This window comes from Myotis davidii, unplaced genomic scaffold, assembly GCF_000327345.1.
Source record: "Myotis davidii unplaced genomic scaffold, ASM32734v1 scaffold38, whole genome shotgun sequence".
Classification (NCBI taxonomy): domain Eukaryota; kingdom Metazoa; phylum Chordata; class Mammalia; order Chiroptera; family Vespertilionidae; genus Myotis; species Myotis davidii.
In genome coordinates, this window is record NW_006291383.1 from 1,837,083 (window position 1) to 1,862,855 (window position 25,773).

General features: G+C 38.3%; 1 protein-coding gene across 6 annotated transcripts in view; it reads right to left on the bottom strand.

Annotated features, from left to right (window-relative positions):
* Positions 1 to 25,773, bottom strand: part of WDR7 (WD repeat domain 7) — a 288,252-nt gene that overhangs the window by 220,293 nt on the left and 42,186 nt on the right. For all 6 annotated transcript variants that reach the window (XM_006764456.2, XM_006764458.2, XM_006764460.2 and 3 more), the window contains 2 exons: positions 13,698 to 13,893; positions 9,946 to 10,160 (listed from right to left, as the gene is read on the bottom strand). In XM_006764456.2, the coding sequence (XP_006764519.1) occupies positions 9,946 to 10,160; positions 13,698 to 13,893 (411 nt within the window). The remainder of the gene's footprint in view (positions 1 to 9,945; positions 10,161 to 13,697; positions 13,894 to 25,773) is intronic.

Genomic DNA, 25,773 nt, shown 5'->3' on the forward strand with positions numbered 1-25,773 from the left:
TTGAAGGTCAGATAAAGATTTCACAGATAAGAAAAAGCTAAAGGAGTTCATCACCACTAAACTAGTATTATATGAAATGCTGAAAGGTATCCTTTAAGAAGAGGAAGAAGAAAAAGGTAAAGATACAAATTATGAACAACAAATACACATCTATCAACAAGTGAATCTAAAGATCAAGTGAATAAATAATCTGATGAACAGAATAAACTGGTGAATATAATAGAATCAGGGGCATAGAAAGGGAGTGGACTGACTATTCTCGGGGGGTGTGCGGGGGAGAGGTGTGGGGAGTGCAGGAAGAGGCTGGAAAAAAATCGTACACTTATGAATGAGGACAGTGTGGGGGGGGGGCGGAGTTGAGGGCAGAGGGGGGGGGGGGAGCCGGGTGGAGGGGAGCTATGGGGGAAAAAAGAGGAACAACTGTAATAATCTAAACAATAAAGATTTAATTTTTAAAAAAAAAAACCTCTAAAAAAAAGAATCTAGAAACTTAAAGGAATTCTGGGAAGATCATGGCAGCATAGTTATTATATTTCCCTAAATCCCACATAAAAAGGCAATATTCATTTTTAACACTCAAAGGCAACCAAGTTAATATTTTTCATGTGTTTTTGTATTTACTCCCAGTCTCCCACCCCCCACGTGGTAATATATTTTCTATGCTCATATTTATGGTATACACGTGATTGTTTCTTACTAAGTGACATAAGAAAGGTAGAAAAGTCCAACTCTCCAATTGCTTACAAGTTATAATTTCTGGCAGAAAAATTCCTGAAAGGTCTGAAGTTTGTTTTTGCTTTTTTAATGTTTTCTAACATTCAGCACAGAGCTAGGTCCACTCTTGCAACAGAATAGATATTTGCTGAATGGAGCTGACTAATTGGCTACGATGAATGCTAGCCTAAGCCAGCATCACATATGACTGGGGAGGAGAAGAAAGATGGCCCTACAATGACTGCTTCTCCAAGCTATGAACGGAGCCTCCGCTGAAGATGAAAGGGTTAAAGGTGGCAGTCCAGTGCAAGACAGGAGACCACCCATAGGACGGTCAGGCTTTCAAGGACTTCCTTGGGGTTAGAAACAACAAAAATACCCTTTGTCCTTATTGGTGCTTTGAACAAAGTTACTGTAGGTCCCTCCAGTGGCAACACAACTTGGAGAGGTCTGCTTTTCCTTTGCCTTTGATGTAAATTATAAAGTCCTTTGGATCCCTTTCTTGTGGTTAATTTCACCACCAAAGCAACTCTACACTGGTTAAAAGTTCATTAGTGTGCAACAATAGGAGCTTGATAAAATAAATGATGGTACATCCATCCCATGAATACTAGGTAGCCAATAAAAATCTAGCCTTCTGCCGCCGAAACCGGTTTGGCTCAGTGGATAGAGCGTCGGCCTGCGGACGGAAGGGTCCCGGGTTCAATTCCGGTCAAGGGCATGTACCTGGGTTGCGGGCACATCCCCAGTGGGAGATGTGCAGGGGGCGGCTGATCGGTGTTTCTCTCTCATCGATGTTTCTAGCTCTCTGTCTCTCTCCCTTCCTCTCTGTAAAAAATCAATAAAATATATTTTTAAAAAAATCTAGCCTTCTCATACTATCTAATCGCATAGGAGAAAAGCTTACAATATAGAGTAAAGAGGAGAAAAGAAAGCAGTTTCTAAATCAGTCACCACAGAATAATCATGTTAGGCAAGGATTGTAAGTGATTTTATTATTTGTTTTGTTTTGTTTTGTTTTAGAAAAACATATGTTTTTATTAATTTCAGAGAGGAATGGAGAGGGAGAGAAAGATAGAAACATCAATGATGAGAATCATTGACCAGCTGCCTCCTGCACACCCCACACTGGGGCCTGGGCATGTGCCTTGACCAGGAATGGAACTGTGACCTCTTGGTTCATAGGTCGATGCTCAACCACTGCATCATGCCAGCTGGGCTAAGTGATTTTCATTATTATTCTCTTCCAAATTTTCTACTACAAACGTACACTATAAAATAAATACTATAAAAACTTGTACTCTAAAAAATAAAGTCTTTAAATTGTCAAAAGAATGAAAAAAAGAAAAGGACCTATTTGCTTGTTTTCAAGGACTATAACATTCTGATGAGGGCCGAGGATCCCCTGGTTGCTGAGCAGCTGATGGCTTCTTTGCAGAGGAGGAGGCACAAGCCACACCTTGGGCCAAGGAGAGAGGAGAGCATAGGGACCCAGTGGTGGAAGCATCTGACTGTGCTGGGGAGGGGACTGAAGGCTTCTCACAGGAAGTGATGTTTCGGAACGGCTCAGGAGGACAAGGGGGGCTGGCGTCTAGACCAGAGGGACAGAGTGATCCAAGACTTGAATACATCATACCCTGAAATTCCATTTCTAAGGATTCATCTCATGGAAACATTCACAGCTTTGTGCAAAGATATAGCTTGACTAGCTTGAATGACTTAGAGTAGCAAAAAATTAAAAACAACTTAAATGGTCAACATTTAGAGGATCCAGTAAACAATAACAACCCCCTTAACCCCAAGAAAACCCAAACCTCACTGCGGATACTTAGTCTAAACAGACATGGAATGGAGCCTATTGAATGCAAGAGGGGCCTGGTTGTGTCTGGGACTGGGACCATTTCCACCTGAGCCCATCTTATACTCTGGGGTATGCAACGGACATCCTTAAACACAGCTCTCTGGAAATTTCAAGACCTGAACAAACTGGGTTTGGCTACAGGTTCAGCAAGTAGGCCAGCTTTACACTGATGCAACCAAGAGCTCCTGTAACATCTAGGAGCAATGAGTGCACAAAGCATCCAGCTGTGGTTTCTAATTATTATCCGCCATTACAGGGAATCACCCGTCACATAGACACTCAATAAAAGTTCATTCTCCTTGGAGACATTCCTCAACTAATCAGCCTTTACTTTTTTGGCTGTGAAAAACAAATAAACAAACAAAACAAAACAACAGCAAAAAAAAAAACAAAAAACAAAAAAAACAGTTCATTTTTCTCCTATAGTCACAATTTATTCCTTTTTAAAATTTTTCTTAAGATTTGCCAGCTTAACTAAGGCTTCCTAACTTTATTTATTCAAGACTAGACAACAAGTAGTGTGTTATAAAGTTTTTATCCTAATAACCATTTAGAGGAAGCAAAAAGTAAATTTATATATACACTTATAAATATAATAAATATATATCAGCATATTCATACTTTGTATTAACATTCATTCAAGTTTTGGGGTAGAATGTTAAGGGAATTTAATTGATTCTTCAAAGGTCATACATATCATAGGAATTTTTTTACAGCCAAAAAGAGCTCACCAGACAAGGCCCAGTATTCTGTATATAACGTCATTTGGCTTGTCCCTGTCTCTTCTTCACAGTGCCCTTTTTGCAATGAATCATAAAGTCAATCCAATCAATCCAATTTTTTTTCAGAGCGACTTTTGTAAGCAAAAAACACACAGTAGCTTATGTTTGACTTCTAAATTCCATTCTCTTACCTAGTTACACAGAATACAAAGCTACTGACCTTTGCAAATATTGCTCATTCAAGTTTTTAGACTTTTGACTAATTAGACAACAGAGAGGTAAGGTGAAAGATAAATCATCCTGGTCATTTTTCAATTTCTTCCACCTGGTGATTTTTCAATATATAACAGGGTGATTCTGATTGCTATAACAATGCCTAAGATATAGGTACTGAAGAGAAAAGTACACACACCAGGCCTAAGAAATGTCTTCCCAGCTTCACTAATATAATCCCATTGGCGTCCCCAAAGATCTCCTCACCAAGAACAGTGTTTATGGCAAGTATTTTATAAAAAACGGGTCACAAAGATCCCCTGATATGCTCAGACCATCTTAACACGTTCATTGATGCCTTCATCAAACACCACCACATGCTATCTATGATTCACTAATTATTTATGTATTACAAATCTTCTAACTCCTAATCAGTACACTACTTACACTGGGTGTTACAAAGGATTAAAAAAAGACGACTCTACCTTCAAGGGATTAAAACAACTTCTTCCCTCTTAAGAGATATTACAGCCTACTTTTCCCCTCTCCCCGTGGCAAATAAATTGGTTATATTCACCTCCCTCTCTTTCAGAATTATGGGTGATAAGGAGACAATGGCTGGTAAGGATGAGTTCTCCAACTCTATTCTTAATACCACGTCCTCTCATGTGACTCCACCAGTTACCCCCTCCACCAACAAAAATACCAGAGAGCTCCTACATGCAGTGTAAAAGCTGCTCTTCACCCTACAGCCATGGAAGCTACCACTCTTCTTTTCTCCCAGGGAAACTTCCTCCACCCTCTCTACCTCCACTTCATCTCCTACTCATTTCTAGCTCATCAGAGGCTGAGTTCCAACCCAACATCCACAGCAGCTCTTACTAATCATGGCCACTGACTTCCCCAATGACTAACTTCAAACACTCTTTTCACTTCCCCAAGTCTTAATGTTATTTCATTTCTCTGATCAGCTCTGGACTTTTGCTTCCTTTACTATTTATTTTCAATTATAAATGTGACCTAGGCCATTGGAGGTTACTTGCCCAAGGTCACCCACAGGAAGCCAGTTACAGAGATGTACACAAATATACTTGTCACCAGAACCCAGGCTCTTAACCATTCCTTTGAACTGCTTTTCAAGAATAAAGCAAAGGCTATTACATGGAGGAACTGTACCCACAACCTTCCTGTCAATAATGCCATCTTCTGTTGCAGGGGCCAGTAAACCATGACCAAATCCAGCCCGTTGCCTATTTTCATAAATAAAGTTTCACCGGGAGCCAATCACACTCATTCACTGACATGTCGTCTGGGGCTCCTGTCACACTCTAGTGGCAGAGTTGAATCTGGAAGAAAGAGACTGTTCAGTCTACAAAGCCTGAATTTTTACTATCAAGCACTTTCTACAATATGTTTTTCCAATCCCTATGCTAACCAACTGGTTTTTAGGCTCGTCATTTGCAAATTTGAGGACACTAATAACTAACTCATGTATTTGCAGGGAGAATTAAGGAAGACAGCATATCTGGAATAATCTAATGATAGCAGGCATCGCAAAATGTCAACTGCAGTCTAATAAGGCTCCATACCCCAGCATTCGCGTAGGGGAAAAATCACATCCCTACTCTCACTCACCATCATGTCACTTCTTTCTTGGAGGTTTTTTCCTCCCCCATCTCCCAACACAGCAAAGAAGATGCAAAAGTCTCCTATTATAATCAGCCTCAAAGCCTATTCCAGGAGTTGCTCATTTCTGTTAACAGCTCCACCATTCTTCCTCCAACCAGACTTTGATGTCTGAAATCATCTTGTATGTCTCCTCTCTTCTCTTGCTCATTTGGTTTTCTGTTTTGTTTTGTTTTTAAATATACTTTTATTGATTTCAGAGAGGAAAAAAAAGGAAGAGAGACATAGAAACATCAATGACGAGAGAGAATCACTGATTGGCTGCCTCCTGCACAACCTCCACTGGGGACCAAGCCTGCAACCTGCGCATGTGCCTTCGACCAGAATCGAACCTGGGACCCTTCAGTCTGCAGGTCAATGCTCTATCCACTGAGCCAAACCAGCTAGGGTCTCTTGCTCATTTGTGAAGTCCTATTCATTCCACCCACACAATAGCTTACAAGCCATCCCCTCTTCTACATTTCCACTGCCTAATCCTAGTCCAGTCCCCAGTACCCCTCACTATATCATCCCAGTAGTTTCACAATTCATTTCCTACATCAATATTTACGTGTCCTGCATACAAATGTCAGATATGGCAAAATACTTCTTAAACAAAAAATATCCTTTTAAGGCTATTCAATAGTTATTCTACTAGGTTTGAAATGACATCTCATTATGGTTTTTTTTTTTTTTTTAAATATATACTTTATTGATTTTTTACAGAGAGGAAGGAAGAGAGATAGAGAGTTAGAAACATCGATGAGAGAGAAACATCGAGCAGCTGCCTCCTACACATCTCCCACTGGGGATGTGCCCGCAACCCAGGTACATGCCCCTGACCGGAATCGAACCTGGGACCTCCCAGTCCGCAGGCCGACGCTCCATCCACTGAGCCAAACCGGTCTCGGCTCATTATGGTTTTAATGTGCATTTTCCTGATGTCTAATGATATAAAATGTTTTTTCATGTGCTTATTGCCCATTTGATCATCTTTTCTGAAGTGGAAATTTATGGTTTTTGAAAACCTGAAGTATTGGGTTGTTCATCTTTTAATTACTGGTTTATATATTTATGATTAATATTCATCAGACATATGTATTACTATTTTTAACCAGGCTGTGGCTCACTTTTATATAATGGCATCTTTGATGAAGAAAAAAAAGACTATTCAATATTGCATCACTATTCACTGAGTTAAGTCCTCAGCTTTGCAATTCAAGCTGATCAGACAATGAATCCAACGTATACCTCCAAACTAACTTTGCACTGAATTTCTTGGGTACTTACTATGCTTCACATACTAAATTGAGCACTAGAAATAAAAAGGTGAGGAATTCACCTCCTATCCTCAAGAAGCTCAGAATCTAAGAGGGAAGACAGACATCAAGAAAAGAAGAAATACCCCATACAAAATGAGGTGTTTTAGAAAAGGTCTAACAGGAAAGTGTGAGCACAAAGAGAATGCAAGAGAACTGATGCTGCCACAGGGGACTGAGGGAATAAGAGTTGGAATGGCTTCACTATTGTCAAAGAGGAAAGGGATTAAAGAAGCAAGAGTGGGGGGGGGAAATAAAGATAAAAGATATAGAATCCCTACCATTTATCAACCTCCCCTTCCCCCGCTCCCCAAAGCAGTGGTTTTAAACTAGAGACAATTTGGACCCCCAGGACAACATACGAAAAAATTTCTGTCACACTGGGGAGAAGGGATATTACTGTCAAGCAGTGGATAGAAGACATTCTACCTTACACAGGACAGCTCCCTCCCACCAAAACACACACACACACACACACACACACACACACACACACACAACGAAGGATCCCATCGAAAATGCAAAATGCCAATGCAGTTCTGAGGTTGAGCAACCCTGGTCCAGCGCCACAAGGAACAGGAATTAAAGAGGGGGTATAGTTGAGATAACTCCAGTTGGAACACTGACGATACAGTGATGGCAGGGAAGGAGAATGAGTTATGCCTGGACAACCGTGCTCAAAAAAACCGAAGAGGAGAAAGCAAAACCGAACAGAGAGCAGAGCTATTAACAAATGATCCACATCTCCTGCTCATGAACAGAGACAGATGTGATTGTCAAGTCAAGACAATCAACTGTGAGGGGATGGAGAGATGGGGACAAAGAGGCTGACGCAGAAGCCGACAACACTTCCTGTTACACATCATCTGATTCAACGCATGTTCACTACACAGCGGGTACCAGATGTCCCGGGGGAAACACAGAGATAAATGAATCACAATCCACGCCTGCGAGGAGGCTGTATTTCAGTGGGAAGAATTAGATGAGTATATAAGTTATTATAATAAAAGGGAAAATAAGACCCATGTCCTAAGAGAAACGCACTGGGATTCAAATACACGCATCTTGCAAAGATTCAATGCCGGAAGAAAGGATAATTCTACTTAGTATCTTCTTGATCTTCCAGTGAAAGAAAAAAGTCATAGGACAGTGAATTCTCCGTTTTTGTTTGCAAAGCCATAATAAACATAATTAGCAATATAAAATATCTTTACTTCCAAATCGCCCAGTTGCTAACAACAACCTATCAAGGATAAAGCAGGGTCCTTCTATAGAGTGTCCCTGCAGAGATCTGACTTTCTGTTGAGGGACCCATGAAAAAGTTAGTTCCCGTATCCTAGAGAAAGTCCTGCATTAAGAACTTAGTTGTTTGTTTTTTTAACTTTGGGTGGATTTTATTTCTCCTAAGATTAGAAATAACTTCTGAAGGGGCCTCAAATTCAACATGAGAAAATAGTTAGAGAAATCCCTAATGGTCCAGCCAACATACATTTTTCATAAAGTGATTATCTTCCTGCAGCCTCAGCTTCCTAAGCCTTTCCCCCTCCTATAATTGTTTTCCTTGTAGGCCAGGCAACAATTACCACTGCTACAAGACTGAGGAGGTTCACAAGCAATATATTTTACAATACGTAAGTGTAGTGTCTCTGATATCTGGTGCTTTTATCACTAATTGCACTATAAAATGCGCTATTAAAACAGGGACAAACAAGATTGTAAAAAACACATAATGGACCATGACCACTTACAAAAGCCATTCATAAATGTTACCATACCATTTCTATTTCTTTAATTTTCCAGATATATAGTTATTTTTCCAAATTCTTACTGGTAAAGGATACCAACAAGAAAAATAATATATTTGGAAATTACATATACATGCTTGCCCTTGAATATACTGTTTTGTAAATTTGCTCACAATTAAAATGATATAGAACATTAATGTGCTATGAACACTGAATTCCTAGGAACATTTACATGGTCCCTTGAAAAAAATTATAGGCCTGGCAAATGGACTTAGGCTGTGATTTCTATTCAAACTTAAAGCATGGGACTGAAGACATGAAAATAAGCACAGGAGGATTTCATAATTCTAATCTATGAAATATACAATATAATAAAGCCAATAAAGCATTTATATCTGTAAAAATCCAGAATGATCAAATATTACTGCCAATTACTGGAGGACATGGGCCACTGGATCTGCCTATAGTATTTCATATGTCATTAGCACTAATTCATAGGAAAATTTTCAAGTTTGCAGGTCAGCATTTCAATGTCTTCACTATTTATTCATATGTCAATCCATTTAAAATAAGAAAAATTAGGAATAAGGGAGAATAAAAATAGAAGTATTTGTGTTACCCATTAATAATTCTAATGAATACTTAGATGGAATTAGAAATTTTATGCAGTGTCCCGGCTGGCGTGGCTCAGTGGTTGAGCATCATTAGGATTGTCTCTAAGTTTCATTATCCCATTACCAGAGACAAACTAGTTCTAATAATACCGGAGAACACAAATACCACACACCAAATAGTGGCTAGCCCCAACAAAATTAAAGATAAGTAACCAATTAATGAACTGGGATTGTTTCTTCTTTTAGTGGGATCATTTTCTTTTAACTGAAAAAGAAACAGATGCTTTGATCTTAAGTGTCAGCAAGAACGTGTGACTGAGCTAGGGTCGGACATTAAAATGCCATCACTTGTGCAAGTCTACTGTACCTAGTCTCAAGTATTTTCTTCAGTCCCTTTTTCTTGTTGGTATCCCTTAGAAATAATGGCCCAACTTCACTAAAATAAAAACCTACTTTTAAAACACATTGATAAGCTGCAATTACAGACATCTTAATTGTGTACCTAAATTATTATGTTTTCTCCTAGAGATATTAGCTAGTGCTCAATCCTTCAAAAGGAAAACTGTCAGAAAGCCAAGAAGATATATTATATATAAAACATTTCCACTAGCCCTGGCCGGTTTGGCTCAGTGGATAGAGCATCGGCCTGCGAATTAAAGGGTCCCAGGTTCGATTCCGGTCAGGGGCACATGCCTGGGTTGTAGGCTCAAACCTCAGTGGGGGACTTGCAGGAGGCAGCCAATCCATGATTCTCTCTCATCATGGATGTTTCTATGTCTCTCTCTCCCTCTTCCTTCCTCTCTGAAATCAATAAAAATATTTTTTAAATAAAAATTTCCTCTCACTTTAGGAACTGAAATCACTGAATTCAGTAGCAACCATGTTAAAATATTTTTAATGGTAAGAATAATTTACTTTTCAAAATGCCAAATACTCGTAATACTATAAAACTATGTTGGCTAAGCCTAAATTTCCATCAGAAGATTATTTTTCACCAGCTCCTCTCCCAAAATTATTCCCTGAGATATGCCAAAGCTGTGCGACTAAGTGAAGTTAAAGGGGCAAACACACGAGCCCACATCCAAAACTTACTTTGTCAGATGCCTCAGAAGCCAAGAGGTTAGTTGCAAGGGTTTGCAGCTTATGATGGGCCATATTCTTCAGAGCAGCAAGGCTCCGTCTTGTCACGGCTTGTTTCAGGTTGACTGCCGGATGACTAAGCGAATCAACTGCGGCAGGAACCGCTTCATCACAGGCATTCAGTATCTCCACGGCCGTTATCCCCATCACACAACGATCCAACGCACCTGCAAGACATATTACACACATTACGCACACCATACAATTTTAAATAGTTTAAGACCAAAAAAAAAAAAAAAAAAGCAGGGACTTTTTTATGTGGAAATATGTTTTAACAGTGCCTCCCGGAAACATTTTCTTGTATTTCCTTCCTCTAATGTAGCATTACCTTTATTGTGTCCCTTCCCGTAAGGCCCCTACCACAATTTCCCAACGAAGGCAAGTTCAGAGCCAAGATTTTAACGACCTCCCCCAGGCTTTTCCACTTTCTCTACTCTTCCAAGCCGGTCTCCTGGATCAATCCACACCATTACTCTACTATGAACATCAAAGCCCATGACTTCACCTTCCTCTAAACAAAACAAACAAACAAACAAACAAACAACCGAAGTTTGCTATTTTTCCAGTTTATTCTACTTGAACAATTCCTGAAGCTTTTCTTTCTCTAGGAAATCTCCACTAAATGGGGGGTGGGTTGTAACTTCTCGGTCTATCTGCAAATTTCTTGACTCTTATTCTTAACACCCAATGGAATGTCTTCCGGTCCTACTTCAGTTTGAAGACACTTCAACGCTTCTTCACTGGGCCATACTTTCCATTTAACTCCATCTATACATTTATTGTCTAAGTGAAGGTGCAAACTCCTTCCTATAAAGCAATTCAATAGCAAACAGAAAATTATACAATATGCGTGTGTAGTTTTAGTGCAATATGGCTTCATTTCTAAAAATACATTCCCCGAACCCTGAGAGGGATAAAGTATCTCCTCAGAGTTTAAATACATTTCATACATCACACTTGGACTGAAACTGACTTATTTAGCTTCATTATTTATTTATGTAATAAATAAATAAATTTAATAAATAAATAATGTCAATACCTTCAGGATGTGCTTAACTAACTCCCCAGAGACCTTTACATCATTAGTTAAAGCCCGAACAGCAGGGGGAAATAATGTATACTCCCTGTTATGGTTATATCCAAAATAAATTCTGCTTCTTCATATTTATCTCAATTAAAGACTGCCGTGTTGACCAATAGTTTACCAAAAATCCTCCTGAAGGTCACAATTGTGAATTCTGTGTTATGTATGGTTTACACTAACATGGGCTTAATAATACTAAACTGGTTATAAGAATAACATCCTCCAGCACATCTATAGTTAGGGGCCATTTGTCATTTCCTTCTATGGAAGTTACTGGAAAAGTAACTTTGTCTTTCAATAAGGGTGCATTTGTCAAAATATAAAATTCAAAGTATCTGAAATATTCAAGTATCATTATTTAAGTATGTATCTGAAAAATTCAGGAAAATTATACTACCTTCCTTTATCATATTTATTTCATTTTTAAAAGTCCTATACAAGTTTATCATAGTTTTGAATTTAAAATGTAACAATTATTAATTTAATATTTATAGTATTTTAAAAGAGCATTTTATGAATGTCATTATTGCTATAAAAACATTCTTCAATTCCCAAAAAAACATATTTCTAAATATAAGGTCATATTCCCAAGTTCAACAAAGCAACAGATTAAGCACCATGTATAATAACACACACGTATGTACACACACAGAGAAACTTACTTATACACAAACACAAATAATATACATACTTACAGTATGTCTGATACTCACCAAGTAACTATGTCATTTTATTCTCCCATTAACCTTATAAAATAGGAACTATTATTATCTTCATTTTATGGAGAAAATTGAGGGACAAAAGCCCAGTGACTTCTGTAGGTCACAGTGCTAGTAAGTGGTCGATTCTAAATTCAAACCAAGCGTTCTGACTCCAGAGCCCAAGACAAACCCTGTATAATTAGTTGGTGGAGTGGACCAAATCAGCAAACACAAAACTGTGCTGCACAACAAATACAATGTGACCAAAAGGACACAAAAGTAAGATTTTTTATGCATACAAAATTGCATATGTAGTATGATAGCAATTCTGGTTTTAAAAATGGACAGACGCCCAGCTGGTATGGTTCAGTGGTTGAGCGTCGACCTATGAACCAGGAGGTTGGGGTTCGATTCCTGGCACATGCCTGGGGTTGTGGGAGCCATCCCCAGTGTGGGGTGTGCAGGAGGCAGCCGATCAATGGTTCAATGATTCTCTCTCATCACTGATGTTTCTATCTCTCTCTCCTTCCTTCTGCTCTGAAATCAATAAAAATATATTAAAACAAAAAACAAAAACATGGACAGAAATAAGACTATAAAAAAACATGTTACAATGTTAACATTTAGTGACCTGGGTTCATCTTTTCTAATACTTGTGTGCTTTTAAAATTTGACAAAAAGTATGAACCTCTTATACTATTAGACAAAAAAAGGAAAAGATAAATGCAAAAACAGTCTCTGAGAATGCTTCCTCTTGACAAGACTGTCTTTATATTATCTGTTGAGATAAGAACTCTAAAAAAAAGGATTGCTGACAGTATGGCTATCTGTTCCAAAAATATATATATAAGAACTTCTACTGCACCACAGTGCAGGCAGAAATATAATAAATAAATAAATAAATAGATAGATAGATAGATAGATATTCTGATTTCAAGGAAGGACTATTTAAAACCAACAAACAAAAAAGATGAAATAAAGGGAAAAAATTTAGTAGAAATACTATATAGTACAATACAACTAGGGATGTAAAAAGAAGTTTTAATCACTGGTACATGATTACTTAAATGAGTAAAAGTAGAATAAAATGTGTTTTTAAAGCCTAAACTAATAAACACATTCAATTACATACTTAGAGATTTCCCAGAGAAAACTAAGAGTCTATGTTAAACATGATAGATCACTGCCTTTACTTTTAAGCTAAGCATTACTTGCTCTATATTATGCCTTAAACATAAAATCTTTGGAATTGAAACTTCAAATGTTCTCTCTAGAACTTGAAACTTTCGTTTCAATCACCTCCTACAATTAACTGCCCTGTATTGCTTTTCTGCTGTTCAAATAAAAGAGGGTTTTCTCTATTTCCACTGTTTCTGAATCTGAGACAAAAGTGATTTCTTCATCTTGCTCACATTTTGCCTCATGAATTATATAGATCACTGAATTTTGGGTCTGTTATCTATATGTCTGTCTTGATGTGTATATTGTCTTCAATTACATTCCTTTAAAAATTGGCCAACTACAAGTATTTAGTATAGTACAACACTTAGAAAAAGCAGCGATCAAAAATAAAAGTAGCAATCTTATTACATTTCAAGGCTTTTTTTCTCTTATAAAAGATTTTTAATTTCTAGGAAATCAAATGTACCCATTTAATTTTCGTGTCTATCTCTCTTTTTAAAAAATGTTATTTTTATTGAATTCAGAGAGGAAGGGAGAGGGAGATTGAAACATCAATGATGAGAGAGAATCATTGATCAGCTGCCTCCTGCACACCCCCTACTGGGGATTGAACCCACAACCTGGGCATGTGCCCCTGACCAGAATTGAACCCAGGACCCGTCAGTCGCAGGCTCACAGTCTATCCACTGAGCCAAACCAGCTAGGGTTCGAATCTATCTCTTAACACTTGTTCTTACCAGTATCCATCTGCCAGACGTACACAGAGCCATCTGAACATCCCACTACTAGGTAATCATCTGAAGGCCTCCACTTAATCACTTGAATGGGGAAAAGATGACGAGATGCCAGCATAATGCATTTTTTCTCTCGCAAACTTAGGAGTCCTACTGAGTGGTCACTGGCTACAGAGCAGACGCAGTGCTGCACTCTTGCCTGAAAAGAAGAATAAACCTTAATTACATTTAGATTACATTCAGAGTAAAATGGATCCTATCCTCCATAAGGTATACCACACCTAATTAGGCCATCATGACTCCTGAAAAACCATCCATAACACTTGGTTGTGCTGAAAATATGGTCCTCTGCATTATACATAAAACACCCACTTCAGTCATCACCACACACACACACACACACACACACTCAAGCCTTGATTAAGGGTGGAAAAGATGCATTGGAAAAATCTGCTGTTCACATGTGAAGATGGCCTTACTAAAATGATTGCTCTATATGAGCAGGCAGAGCTGGGGGAACATTGATCTGTTATTATGTGTTCTCTCTCCACAGTGTGAACTTCCCTTTGTTAGCGGCCGGGGCCGCTCTCCGTGGTGCTGCTTTCTGCTTGTGACTCTCATTTAGACCCATGCTCTTCCCTGCTCCTCTGCTCAAAAACAATGCCCTCCTGGTCCCTCTGCCACAATCATTTCTGAGGAGCCACGGAGAGTCTGTATTATCTGTGGATGTGCTTCACAGCTTCTGTCTATAATGTCAGGGATCACACCACCTCACCCACACACAATAGCCAATTAAACATTCGGCTGCGCATTTTCTGTTCGTCTCCGGGTTTTGCCCTTCAATTTCTTTTTAGCACAAGATGCAATATAAATAATCGAACAAAGATGGTAAAGATTTTTCACTAGCAACAGAGAACACAATCCACGGCCTGGAAAATTAAAAATGAGTCTTTATACTTTTTGAGATAATTTCTAAGCCATTTTAAAACTTAATTAACTTTTTTCGTGACTCGGTAGATTATGCTTTTAGCGCATGCTAAGAAGAAACCATATAAAAACAGCCATCTGAAACTCATGATTGTCTATACTGAGGCTACTTATTCCGGATGAGGCCCACTGCACTACATATACACCATCCCTTCAATGCACCCAAAGGGGAAAGCTCTCCCACTTCACCCTGCAGGCCTTCGCTTAAGTAAAATAGCCTGTTCTTAGCTAAAGAACAACAGCTCACTGATTGGTCTATTATCTCATTGAGTGAGAAATGCTGACATGTATCAAATTTCTTTAAAAAGGGAGGGTGTGGGAGGCCAAATGTACATGGGGAACGCAAGTTATAACTGCTTTTATCCACAGGACTTCCAAGAACGTTTAACAACCTTTAACACAATATCACTCATCTATAAGTTTATGTGACTATGGTAACCTAGTTTTTGAGGAACACAGCTTGGGGGGGACTGCTTTAACTGGTTCCTTTTATGTTTTGGCTATTAAGAAACTTAGGTCTCAATTTTCTGGCCGTAACAGTACAAGACCTTGGGCACACATTCCTGAATGTGGAGTCTCACTGGTCTCATCTACTTCCTGCTCTCATTTTTTCTTCACCATGATTAGCTTTATTTTTAATCCTACTGAATAATGTTTATCTTATTATTATTTTAATCCTTAAGTTATTATTATTAATTTTTCCATTGATATTGAAAGAGAGTGTAAAAGAGAGGGAAAGACAGAAAGAAATATCAATGTGAAAGAAACACATTGATTGGTTGCCTTTTACACATGCCCCAACCAGGGCCTGAGCCAGGTAGGAGCCTGCAACCAAGGTGCATGCCCTTGAACGGGATCGAACCCGAGACCCTACTGTCTGCAGGCTGATGCTTTATCCACTGAGCCAAACAGGCTAGGTCAATAATGTGTTTTTTTAAAGAACCTAAAATCTATTTTTTTAATATATTTTATTGATTTTTTTACAGAGAGGAAGGGAGAGGGATAGAGAGCTAGAAACATCGATGAGAGAGAAACTTCGATCAGCCGCCTCCTGCACACTCCCACTGGGGATGTGCCCGCAACCAAGGCACACGCCCTTGACCGGAATTGAACCCAGGACCTCTCAGTCCGCAGGTCGACGCTCTATCCACTGAGCCAAACCAGTTTGGCCTAAAATCTATTTTTGAATGAAACAGAAGATTAATAAAACATAGGTACTAAGATTTAACTACTTTTTTCTTAGATTTGGGTGTTTTATTCTTTTATTCTGTGTTAGCTTTATTTGTACTTTTTGTTTTATGAATGTTTTAAATACTATAATAAATGCAGCCTGAGTCTACTAATTTTAAAACTAAGTTCAGAAAGATCATGTTAAAAACCTTTACTAAAACATCATATAGAAGTTTCTCAAACAAGCATTTGTCAAGCTTACTTATTTCATGTTTCTTGATAAGCATTCAATTGAGACATAAAACATGATTTCTTTCTTTAAAAAAACATATTGAGGAATGGGGGGTACTTGACTTATGGCTCATAAAAATTACCTTTATAATTAAGCAGTAAATCAAAATAAAGTGGCAAACTACAAAAAATTTCATTTAAATATAGGCAATGTTAAAATAAAACAGGGTAAAAAACATAAACATATATGGCTTTATTTTCAGTTATTTCACACTACATGATATATTTGTGAGTTTCACCAGACATATATCAGTAACTGAAGATAATACAATGGAGGCTTTACATTTCTACAGATTACCATTAGTGCTGACTTTGTATTTATCAAATATATCCATCATTCAACTTACAAAAAGAGATGTTTGGTACATAAATGGTTAACTTCTATTTCCTATTTTGCAACATCAATCAGCCAAAAAGTTGTTCTGTATGTATTTCTCTCATTAGAGAAAATACATCTAACGGATTTTTTTTTTTAATTCCTATAGTCAGTAATATTATAACTATGTATGGTGTCAGATGGGTTCTAGACTTACCGGGGTGATCACTGCAAAAGTTATATAAATGTCTAATCACTATGCTGTACACCTGCAACTAATTATTAATGTATGTCAACTATAATTGGAAAATTTTTAAATTTTTTAGATAATAATTCCTAAACAGCATACTTTTCATCTATTCATGTCTTGTAATCAAGCACAGATCTGCCACAGTATGCAAAACACCTGTCACAACTTTTGATTCTGCTACTTCGACTCACAAACTCTCCAAAATCGTCTTTAGAATGAGCTAATTCTTAATTAAAGGCATACTCCTAAACTAGCCTACTTGTTAGCCCCAAGTTCACTGTCATTTCAATAATATTCACAAACCTCTTGTCATTCTTTTCAAAGAGTAGAAAAAAATGAGGCATTAGTCCGGTGACGTTTATTTTACCTTAAAAAAATGGTGAATTTTCACTAATATTGTTTACTGTGTTCGTTGTTCCTCAAATTATGGTCTATTGGTAGATTGCAACATCTGAGATCACAGAAAACTGACAACCACTTAACTACACATTCTCTCTCTCTCTCCCTCTCTCCGCCAAATACCTCTTACTGTAGTTTATAATTGCAGACATTAGGCAAACAAACAAAAAGGCCACCCCTTCCTATAAGAAACTTGACCTTTGGCATCAACCCCTCATGAGAAATTCACCGTCAGAACTCTCACCCTGCCCACTTATATGCAGGTGGACAATTTCAAAACTTCAAGAAAATGCAATCCATCCTCATATAAAGATTTAAAAGCTCTAGTTCATGTTATCACTCTATTAGTAAAAATAAAGGACATACAGACCAAATATTAAATAATACCACTGGATCTGCTTTAAATAAAAAGATTATAGGATACAATTTTCTGAGGGAAACAAAGAACTACAATTCCAAAAATTCTAGCTTTTTGTTTCCACATAATGGATTCTCTCTAACACATACATTTACATCAATATGTTTTAAAGAATAAATCTGTTCTTTCATATAGTGCAAAAATGATGAAAATTGGCAAATGACACGTTCCACCCACACACAAAAATGATCCAAAATAAAAATGACACATTGTTCCTATAAGGAAAAATAAGCAGCTGAAGAGTTAACTCTGGCTTTACTGTAATAAGCAACAGTCTGGAAATAGCCAAAATAATCAAGACTAAAAACAAAAAAACAAAAAAATCAATATTACTAAGCCCAAGAAAGCATAGTTATTAGAGGTACTTAACTCACCAGAAAAGATGGTTCTTTGCTTTTTAAATATGGATTAAAATAAGTCTAATTTTTCTTCTTTCAAGAAAATGCTAGTCCAACTCATGTGAAGAAAACTGGCCTACACTGGAAATGGCCCAGTACAGTAAAACCTCATTAATTTTGATTCCACTAATTAATTCTGAGGTGGTTACCTTTGCAGGCTGTGTGAAAACAAATTAATGGTATAAACAAAGCAAATGTCGAGCCTATTTAAATGGAAAATGGAAAAAGACCCCTCTGAAGCACCACTTTGGTATTAATTTTAATTCAACAATGGACAGCGTAACCATAAATAATTCTCAGCTATCTGCTAAAGGAAGGCCCTTAAAAGATTTGCTAAAACACAATTAACTTGGTTTATTCTTATCTATCCTCGAAAGTATTAAAGAAGCACTACTTAAAGAATATATTATAGCCCCTATCTCTCTTTGATTTAGACCTGGCTTCCCCACAAATGAGCTGAATTATTATTATTATTAAATTCCGGAGATCTTGGTTATTGAATATTTTCTTCACCAACAGTGATTTGTTCTATAATTTGATTAATTTCTTTCTATTTAATATTTTTTTCATTTCACCTGGAAAAGTCACCTAAAACATTACTTAACATCAGGGCATTAAAATGAGAATGTGTCTTAAGACATTTAAATTGTGTAATTAAAACAATAACACAACTACTAAAAAATGGGAACCTTATATCTTTAAATTAATTGAAAAGTACTTATGCTCAGAACTTTTTTTGATCACACACCCATTCATTAAAAAAGTCTGCAATGTATTCCCAGTATACATATATTTATAAATTACATATGTACTGTGCCAATATAGCATGTATGCTGTAAACCATGAACAAAAATATATATTTCAAAAGGATGGCTCAAAGTTTAAATAAACAAATTTAAGATGAAGTGAAAATTGTCATAAAGGTCTTGCTAACAACTTTAACTTTATATTAGCACTAGAGTCCTGGTGCACAAAATTCGTGCACTCAGGGAGGGGGGTCCCTCAGCCTGGGCTCCTGTGCCCTCTCATAGTCCAGGAGCCCTCAGGGGGATATCGAACTGATGGCTTTGGTCAGACATCCTTAGCACTTCCGCGGAGGTGGGAGACGCTCCCACCACCACTGCTGCACTTGCCAGCCATCAGCCAGGCTTCTGGCTGAGCGGTGCTCCCCCATGGGAGCACACTGACCACCAGGAGGTAGCTCCTGCATTGAGCATCTGCCCCTGGTGGTCAGTGCGCATCACAGCGACCGGTTGTTCCACTGTTCAGTCGATTTGCATATTAGCCTTTTATTATATAGGATAGAAAGGTTTTATTGTTGTAGTAGATGCAAATACATATTTTATATAATTATGATTTTTTTATACCTTCCTGCCAGATTGATCAAATGATGATTGCTTGATGGAAGAGAGTGCAGAAGACAGGGGAGACAGGGGAGAGTGGGCTGGTGGGCATATGTAATGCTTTCAACAATAAGGAATTATAAATAAATAAATAATAAATAAAAATTTTAAAAAATTATCATTGCTTGAACATCATAATGTGGTTGCTGAAAAGACTTAATTTTAATTGGAAATATCTTTCACCTTTATTTTCTCTGCCCATTTTGTGATGGCTAGGTTAAGAGCTATGCAATATAATCTGAAATTCCCTTGAGCAAATAAATACATTTTAACTGGAAGCACACCCAGTCAGAGCAATACTGTCACTCTTCCTGCGGTGGCACGTGCCCCCCTGATGTATGAAACAAGAGAGGCACCAATGTCCTTCCATCTAGAAAATGTTTAGAAGCTAAATCTTTAATGTTAAAAAAAAATGACATAAATAAAAGCTCTCGCCCTAGCTGTAGCCGGTTTGCTCAATGGATAGAGCATCAACCTGCGGACCAAAGGGTCCCAGGTTTGATTCCAGTCAAGGGCACGTACCTTGGTTGAGGTTCCTCCCCAGCATGGGCCCTGGTCTGGGCTTGTGCAAGAGGTAACTAATCTATGTTTTCTCTCACACATCGATGTTTCTCTCTGTCTTTCCCTTTCTCTCCCACTCTCCCTAAAAATCAGTGGGAAAATTATCCCTGGGTAAGGATTAACAAAACACACACACACACACACACACACACACACACCACACACAAAAAACAACACCCAAAACTAATGATTTATTCCCATATCCCAACTAACTATCTCACTAATATTCCACTTTAGCAACCACTGGTACCAACTGGCGCATCAATACCACTTAACTATTTTTATTGTTATGGAACAGAACTTGTACAGCACAGACTAAGCATTCTATCAAGTTGGCTCGTATTTTATAGGTGAAAATCACCCAAATCCATGTTCCAAACACTATTAACTCTGCCCTGGAAGCAATATGCACCAATCACATCAAATGCTAATTAAAAGCTAGGCTGACAATAAGCAATAGAACATTTAACCAAGTTAAAACTCTATTTTTTTTGGTGGAAAAAGTAAGATCACTGGGGCAAAGACAAGGAGGAAGATGCCGGGTTAAAACAAGTTTATTCCAAGGTTAATTATTATTGTTCAAAGAATTTTGATTCTAAACCAAACCAAGTCTCATCAAATCTGCCAGTATATAATCTCCACGGTACATTAGCACTAAGCAGCAGAATGCCACAAGCTATCACAGAATCTGAGAGTCAGAGCACACCACCTATGTCATCTGACCTGACCTTAGCATTTTACTAGACTTCACTTAAACCATTCCCAGAAACCTCTTATGTAACGTGTTCCTCAGCATCTGCCATGAGTTACAGAAATCAGAGACAGCAAGTTTATCCCATCCACCAGCACCCTGGGGAGGTGACTTGCTTTCCAACAGTTCCCAATGTCAATTACATTATTTTTTCTGGTTTTGCTAATTTGTTTGCTAAACTAAATTATTCTTTTTCTTCCTATCATTTCAGAAGCAATCTCCTGGTTGCCCCAAACAGTTGCCCTCTTTGTCTGAATATTCTTTAAATATTTGAACACTAACTCCTGTCTCTCCTTTATAAATATGTCCATCCTGAGACAAGCTATAAATGACCAGCTTCTTTCACTCATAAATCAATCCCACTATTCTCTTAATCATTATCTTTTGTACTTCCCAGAACTCTTTCTCTGGAACATAAATGTGTATTTAAATCGCATCATTTATCACTTTTAAATATTCTACCTAAAGGGAAAATAAGAGCCTATGAATGTTAATTTCATTTCCACACTCTCACAAAACTAGATAAATTTTTCTTCAGAAATCCATAGCCTATCCTTCTATTTAAAAAAGGAGAGAGCTGATGTTTTTTTAACAGCTATTTTAGAAAATAAGACCATGTGATCCAACAAAAATACTGACAAACCATCTAACTGGATATTTATGAAAATTAAGATTTTTAGGGACTATTTTAAACATCATGCATTTACTACATACAAACGATAACTATGAAGAAATAGTTAGGTCTGTTTGGTTCTAAAGGCCCTGTTCTCACTGACATGACCAGCTGGCAGGTCTTTCGTGTAGGATCCACTCCTTAAAGCAGAAAGTTGCCTACAACTCCTTTGGAGAGTTTTCGCCAGCGTCTAAGGAAAACCACTGATTATGACTCCAAAAAAAATCACTATGGAATAAATGGGATTTCTGTTGTTTTCAATACATATTTCACTTTACTCTCCTGCCAAATCTTTGTTTGGAAGAATAGCTTGCATATTTTACTTTTGGGCAGGGTTTCATATTTTTATCATCTTCACTTTTTTCTTTCAAATACTCTTCCTACATAGGATGAAACAATGTGCCCTAATGGTCTCACCTACAACTAGCCCGCAGCACATACAAAACCATTACTCTGATTTCTTGGTCATTCTTTTCAAAGTAATGTACAAATAAGTTAATTCCTATCAGTGTTTGTGATATTAGATCCATCAGGTACTAGTCACAACAACTTCTCACATGCTCCGGACTACTCCCCATCACATACTAAGTACCTCTGCAAACAGGTTGTTTATGTATGTACGATTTCATACCCCTCACAAAACTAAGACATTCATATACTTTCAAAACACATTCAATACACCTGATTACGCTCAAATAAATACATTTAAAAAACAAATAAATTCAAGTAGATATCATCCTTCTTGGAAATCTTCCCAAACCCCCAAAGTTTATGAACTACCCTGACTAGCATCTTCCTGAGGGCCTTGCACTCAGGGAGGTCACAGAACAGGTACTTCAAAGTATTTATCATGCTGCATAATAATTGCTTGTTTTCTATTCTGGCTCCCTTGTTAGATGAAATTCTATCAGGCACTATGCCTTATCTATATATATAAAATCCTAATATGCAAATAGACCGAACAGCAGAACAACCAAACAACCGAACAACCAGTCACTATGATGTGCCCTGACCACAAGGGGGTGCACACAGAACATGGAAGACTTTGGCAGCAGGAGGCAGAGCATGGAACATGGCAGGCATCGGCCATGGCGGGATGGTGGAGCAGGTGAGCAGGGGCACCAGACCAAAGCAGAGCACCAGTCGCTGTCATCAGGGCAAGCTCTGGTGGTTACTGAACATTCTTTGCTCTCATGCGCTTGCAGCCACTGCCAGCGCCCGGCACCAGCCCTGATCATTTGGTGTCATCAGCAGGTGCAAGCAGCAGCTGCTGGCCCAGATCGCCCCTCAGGGTTTCTCCACCACCCCTGCTCCTGAGGGGAGATCAGGGCAGCAGCTGCTTCTCACATCCGCTGCTGGCAACGGCCCTGCTTGCACCTGCTGCTGGCGCCAGAACCACCGCTTGTACCCACTGCCGGCGCTAGCCCCAATTGTACCCACAACTGGTGTCAGAATTGCCGCTCGAACCCACTGCCGGCACCCAGTGCTGGTCCCGATCGCTTGGCACCATCAGCGGGTGCGAGCAGCAGTGCCGGCTCCAATTGCCCCTGAGGGCTTCTCCACCACCACTGCTCCTGAGGGCTCCATGACATCAGCGGGTGCAAGCAGGGCTGGCACCGCCAGCACATGGGAGGGGTGGTGGCAGGAGTGGGGCTGCAGGCAGACAAGGGACCGGGGCTGTGGCGGGAGGGGCCAGGCGGGAGCATGGAGGATGGGTTGAGACTCGCCCCTGTGCCCACCACAGTCTCACGGCCCACAGTTCCTTTCAAGGTGCACGAATTCATGCCCTGGGCCCCTAGTCCTATATAATAAAACCCTAATATGCAAGTCAACTGGTCGCTATGACATGTACTGACCACCAGGGGGCAGAAGCTCAACACAGGAGCTGCCTCCTGGTGGTCAGTGTGCTCCCACTGGGGGATCGCTGCTCAACAGAAGCAGGGCTCACGGTTGGCAAGAGCAGCGGTGGTGGCAGTAAGGAGCAAGGGGTCCCAGAATTCAAGAGCCCCAGACTGAGAGAGGGATGTCTGACTACCGGCTTAGGCCCAATCCCCCTGCAAATGGACATCCCCAGAGGGGTCCCAGACTGTGAGAGGGTGCAGGGCGGGCTGAGGGACCCCCCCTCTCCTTCCTCCTCCCCCGCACCCACCCCCACAGTGTACGAATTTTGTGCACTGGGCCTCTAGTCCACTATAATATATCTGGTCCTTGAAAGTACATGGAATATGACAGGCACTCAGATATTTGCTAAATAAACTGCTATCAAATTTATGTTATACCTAATCATAGCCACCTTAAAGGTCATTCGTTTTTTTCTAATAATTTCTGCCATTTTAAGAGAAATTTTAACTCATTTTGAAATCGTCTTATGATCAAGTTACTCAACAAAAAGTGGTCTTTGCCCTGTGTCCTACTATCTTTTCAGCCCCAAATTAAAAAAATCAAAATAACCACTTCATTCACAAAGTTCAGCATTTAATCATTTCTGACTATTACCAAGAATAAATGTATGCCCATGCAATCTTCTCCACTACTAAGGGTGTTACTTAAGATCTAAAGAAACCTTTCCAAAATAGAGGAATTTCTAAATTTCTAAAATGTTTGGCACGATATCAGCACAGCCATAATAAGGATGCGGTCCTTCTCATTACTGTTGAAAAGGACCCCTCACTGACGCTCTCAGTGCATCACTGGTATTTTCAGCTTCCTACGTAAGAGACAGGGCTTATTACGATATTTGAATACATAGATGGTATCCACAGCAAGAATATTTTTGTATTTTTTTATCTTCAATACAATAGTAATATGATAGTGGTAAAAATCTAGAAAACATAAAATTATAAAGAATAAAATATAAACCAGTATGAATGGACAATCCATATAGTATTGGTATATAAACACATCTGTGCTTTCAAAATGAAAACGAGTAGTATACACTTGCACATATGCTACATACACCTACTTACAAGCCTAGAAAATTAGCAAGACTTAAACAATTATAGGTAGGATAATGCAAAATGAAGGGGATAAAATGATGGTTATATAAACCTATTCCTAAGTTCAACTGAAGGACAATTTGGCAATATCTATTCAAAAGCTTTTAAAAATTTATATGCCTTTTTATACAGCAATTCCACATTTAAGAATTTATCCTAAAAAAATTATTCCAGATATACAAACATACTTAGCTATACTAATTTTCACCCCTACTCTTGATAAGAGAAAAAATGTTTAATAAAGCAACATTCTAAATTTTCTGATAAATTTCAATAAACTACAGAATAACATTTAAAATGATATTAGAATATACTTAGTGACATAGAAAATATCTTATCTTACATATATTAAACAATGTATTATTTAATTGAAAACAAAAATTAATTTCAAAAAGTACTGACTGCATCAAAATATCTGATGTCAAAATCTAAGAGAATCAAGTGTTACGGGGAAATGAGAATGTTACAGAACATTGTGTCTACTGTGCTATATTGCAGAAAATTAATGATAGGTCTATTTCTTGCATTTGCTTAATTTACATTCCAAAGTGTACCCTGCTTGGCTTTAGACACTATGGTATAATGATAGACATTGCTTTTTAAATGTAACATTCAAGTTAAAATAATAACAAAAGTCCAAATTCAAAAGTAAGATAAGGGCTAATTCAGGCAAAAGCTTTAGGTACATTTTCAGACTGAAAAGCACCGTACATTGTAAGAAAAACCTCATTTGTTAATTGCTCTTACCAGCTGTGAACGTCAGCCGCATTGCACGCATATAGTCACGCATACCATTCATATTATATCTCTGTCTGTGAGGCTAAGGATCTAATACTTCAAATGAAGGCACAAACTCCAATATTCAGGTTGGATACCTGGCACTCCTGTTTCACAAGCCCATGCTGCCCTCTTGTGGAGACTTTGGGAAATTATGTGACCTTAAAAGTTTACTAAGATGTAAGTGAAAAATAATCACTTTTTCAAACTAATCTATTAAGGAACTTAACCTATATGCTTATGCAAGAGAAACATACATGTTATCTGTACTAAATAACTCATTTTGGAACATTTTCCAAAAATTGTTCTGAATAAAGTTCTAGCAGCAGCAAAAAGCTCTGATAGTTCGATCATCCATGCCAATGAGAAAAGAAAATAAATATTAAATAGTTATTAAAAGTAAATAAAGAGCCCGGCCGCATGACTCAGTGGTTGAACATCAACCTATAAACCTGGTGGTGACAATTCGACTGCTGGTCAGGGCACATGCCAGGGTTGCGGGCTCTATCCCCAGTCGGGGGTGTGCAGGAGGCAGCCGATCAATGACTGGCTCTCACCATTGATGTTTCTATCTCTCTCTCTCCCTCTCCCTTCTTCTCTGAGATCGATAATAATTTTTTTTTAAGTAAATAAAAAATGGCACTTAAAGAAGTTGCATTTTTTTGCTCTGGAAACTCATTCTTCTCACT